We start from the raw sequence: 3,000 nt of genomic DNA on the forward strand, positions 1-3,000 counted from the left end.
GATCCGCCCACCTCGGCCTCCCAAAGTGCTGGGAATACAGGCATTAACCACTGCGCCTGGCCACTGAATATTTATTGAGTGCTCACTGTGTCAGATACTTTCAGCTGTTGGGGATTAATTAGCCTTTATGGAGCCTATAAAGTAGTGGTATAGGCACCAGGGAGGGACAGTAAAATAAAGTTAGAATAGATAGTGGGTCAACTATAATAAGGGCTTTGGAGAAAAATAAAGCAGGGAGGGTGGCGCTGGGCAATGCACTAGGGAGTAGGGTGGAGTGGGTGGAGTTTGAAATAAAGTGATTGAAGGTGAAGGGGTGAGCCCTGTTAGAATCAAGGAGAAGAGTGTTCTAGGTAGATGAAATAGCAAGTGCAGAGCCCAAAATGAGAATGTGCCTTGCCTGGTGGATTGAGGAACATCCTGGGCGGGGGGCGGTTAGTGTGGCTGAAGTGAGTAAGTGATAGAAGATAAAGTCATAGAGATGACACAAGGGCCATATCAGAGAGGGCCTAGGAAACCTTTGTCAGAAGTTTGACTTCTTCTCTGTGTGAGATTGAGATGTCATCAGGGTCATACGCGTAGGAGTGATACAGTCTGTTTTAAAGGGTAACTGGGTGCTGAGAATAGGCTGAAGATGGGTTGAGGGCAGATGGGAGTGCATGGTGGCGTGGACCATGGGTTAACTGAAGAGGTGATAAGCACCAATTGGCTTTTAGATATATTGTCTAAGAGCAGATAAAATTTGCAGGCCAGGGCCGGATGTGGTGGCTCATGTCTGTAATCCCAGCACTTTACGAGGCTGAGACAGTAGGATCATTTGAGAACAGGAGTTTGAGACCAGCCTAGGCAACATAATGATAGACTGTCTTTGCAAAAGATAAAAAAATTAACCAGGCATGGTGTTGAACAGCCATACTCCCAGCTACTCAGGAGGCTGAGGCGGGAGAATTGCCTGAGCTCAGGAGTTTGAGGCTGTAGTTGCTAGCTATGATTGCACCACTGCACCCCAACCTTGGTGACAGAGCAAGACCCCATCTGTAAAAATAAAAAAATTAAAAAAAAAAGATTTTTTTTTTTTTAATTTGCAGACTGGATGTGGGAGAGTAAGAGGGGAGTCAAAGATTACTAAGATTTTTGGCCTGATCAACTGAAAGAATGAAGTTGCTCTAACTGAGATGGGGAGGACCTGAGAGGAGCAGGATTGAGAGGAATTAGGAGTTTGGCTTTGAGCATGTTACATTTGAGAGGTATAGTTCCAGGAAGAAGTCGTGGCTGGATAAAATCCCCAAGGACTGAGGCCTGGGACATTCAAATTTTAGGGATCAGGGAGGTAGGAGCAGCTGGCAGAGGAGGCTTGGAGGAATGCCAGTGAATTAGGAGGAAAGTTGGTGAGTGTGGTATCCTGGAAGCCAAGTGAAGAGATGATGGTACCAGTATTGCATTACTTACGATAATATGGCACAAAAAGCTTGAGCTCAGGAGTTTGAGTCTTCAGTTAGCTATGATTGGCTGCAATTAGCTTTATAGAAATATAAAGGCAAATTTTAAAAAGAAACCACTATCAGCTAAAATGTTTGATTTTTCTACACGTCTCTTTTTAGCTTTTTCTCATGAATATGTTTCAGTAATTTTAACCAAATATGTATATAATTTTGTATTCTGGTGCCCATATGTAGTTTTTACACTCCCTCCTTTTTTTTCCTTCATTTTTTTGAGACAGAGTCTCGCTTTGTTTCCAGGCTGGAGCGCAGAGGTGTGATCTCAGCTCACCGCAAGCTCCACCTCCCGGGTTCAAGTAATTCTCGTGTCTCAGCCTCCTGAGTAGCTGGGACCACAGGTGTGTACCACCATGCCTGGTTAATTTTTGTATTTTTAGTAGAGACGGGGTTTCACCAGGGCAGCCAGGCTGGTCTTGAATTCCTGGCCTCAAGTGATCCGCCCACCTCGGCCTCCCAAATTACTGGGATTACAGGCATGAGCCATGCTGCCCAGCCTTTTTGCTGTTTTTAAATGAATGTTGCATCAAAATACATGTGACATTTCTTTTTAAAACTTACTTTAGAATTCCCAGAAGTGGGATTACCAGGACAAAGAACCTAAAACAAGTATTTTTAATATCATACATTTGGGAAATAGGCACATCAGTTTTAATTATCAGTGTATACAACTTGATAATGTCACTGCTGAACAGTTCCCATTACTTTGTGTGTCCATTATTTATAGTAGCTGTTTTTAAATAGCGTGAGAGCTGTTAACTAAAATGAAATTATACTTTACATCCAGGGTTTTATCACTTGTTTTAAACCCATCTTCTTTTTAAAATTAATATGTCTTATTCTTGATCAGGAAGAAAAATTAGAAGGAGACAATCGCTATTTTTGTGAGAACTGTCAAAGCAAACAGAATGCAACAAGAAAGATTCGACTTCTTAGCCTTCCTTGCACTCTGAACTTGCAGCTAATGCGTTTTGTCTTTGACAGGTAAATGTGTGCAAATAGTAGTATTTGTTGTTCATTGTGGTACTATGTACAGACTTTACCATAGATAGATGAGATGATAAAATGATTGTAATTTGAAACTCCAGATTTGAGGATGAAAGTTATAGATGGAGCCTGTCATTTTGAAATGTCAGTATTTCATGATTTTATTATCATAAAAATTTTAAAGAAGCCAACCATATATAATTGATAACTAGAAAAGTAAAAAATCCTTACTTTTTTTATTCTAAGAAAGTATTAAAAACTGTAGGCCGGGCGCGGTGGCTCACGCCTGTAATTCCAGCACTTTGGGAGGCCAAGGTGGGCGGATCACGAGGTCAGGAGATCGGGACCATCCTGGCTAACACGGTGAAACCCCGTCTCTACTAAAAATACAAAAAAATTAGCCAGGTGTGGTGGCGGGCACCTGTAGTCCCAGCTACTCAGGAGTCTGAGGCAGGAGAATGGTGTGAACCCGGGAGGCGGAGCTTGCAGTGAGCCGAGATCGCGCCACTGCACTCCAGCC

The 3,000-nt window shown here is 42.5% G+C and overlaps 1 protein-coding gene across 1 annotated transcript in view; it reads left to right on the forward strand.

Moving 5' to 3' along the window:
* Nucleotides 1-3,000, forward strand: part of USP48 (ubiquitin specific peptidase 48) — a 103,431-nt gene that overhangs the window by 34,021 nt on the left and 66,410 nt on the right. The window contains exon 7 of the mRNA XM_011990133.1: nt 2,344-2,477. Coding sequence (XP_011845523.1) covers nt 2,344-2,477 — 134 coding nt within the window. The remainder of the gene's footprint in view (nt 1-2,343; nt 2,478-3,000) is intronic.

The sequence above is a fragment of the Mandrillus leucophaeus genome, unplaced genomic scaffold, assembly GCF_000951045.1.
Source record: "Mandrillus leucophaeus isolate KB7577 unplaced genomic scaffold, Mleu.le_1.0 Scaffold370, whole genome shotgun sequence".
In the NCBI taxonomy this organism is placed as follows: domain Eukaryota; kingdom Metazoa; phylum Chordata; class Mammalia; order Primates; family Cercopithecidae; genus Mandrillus; species Mandrillus leucophaeus.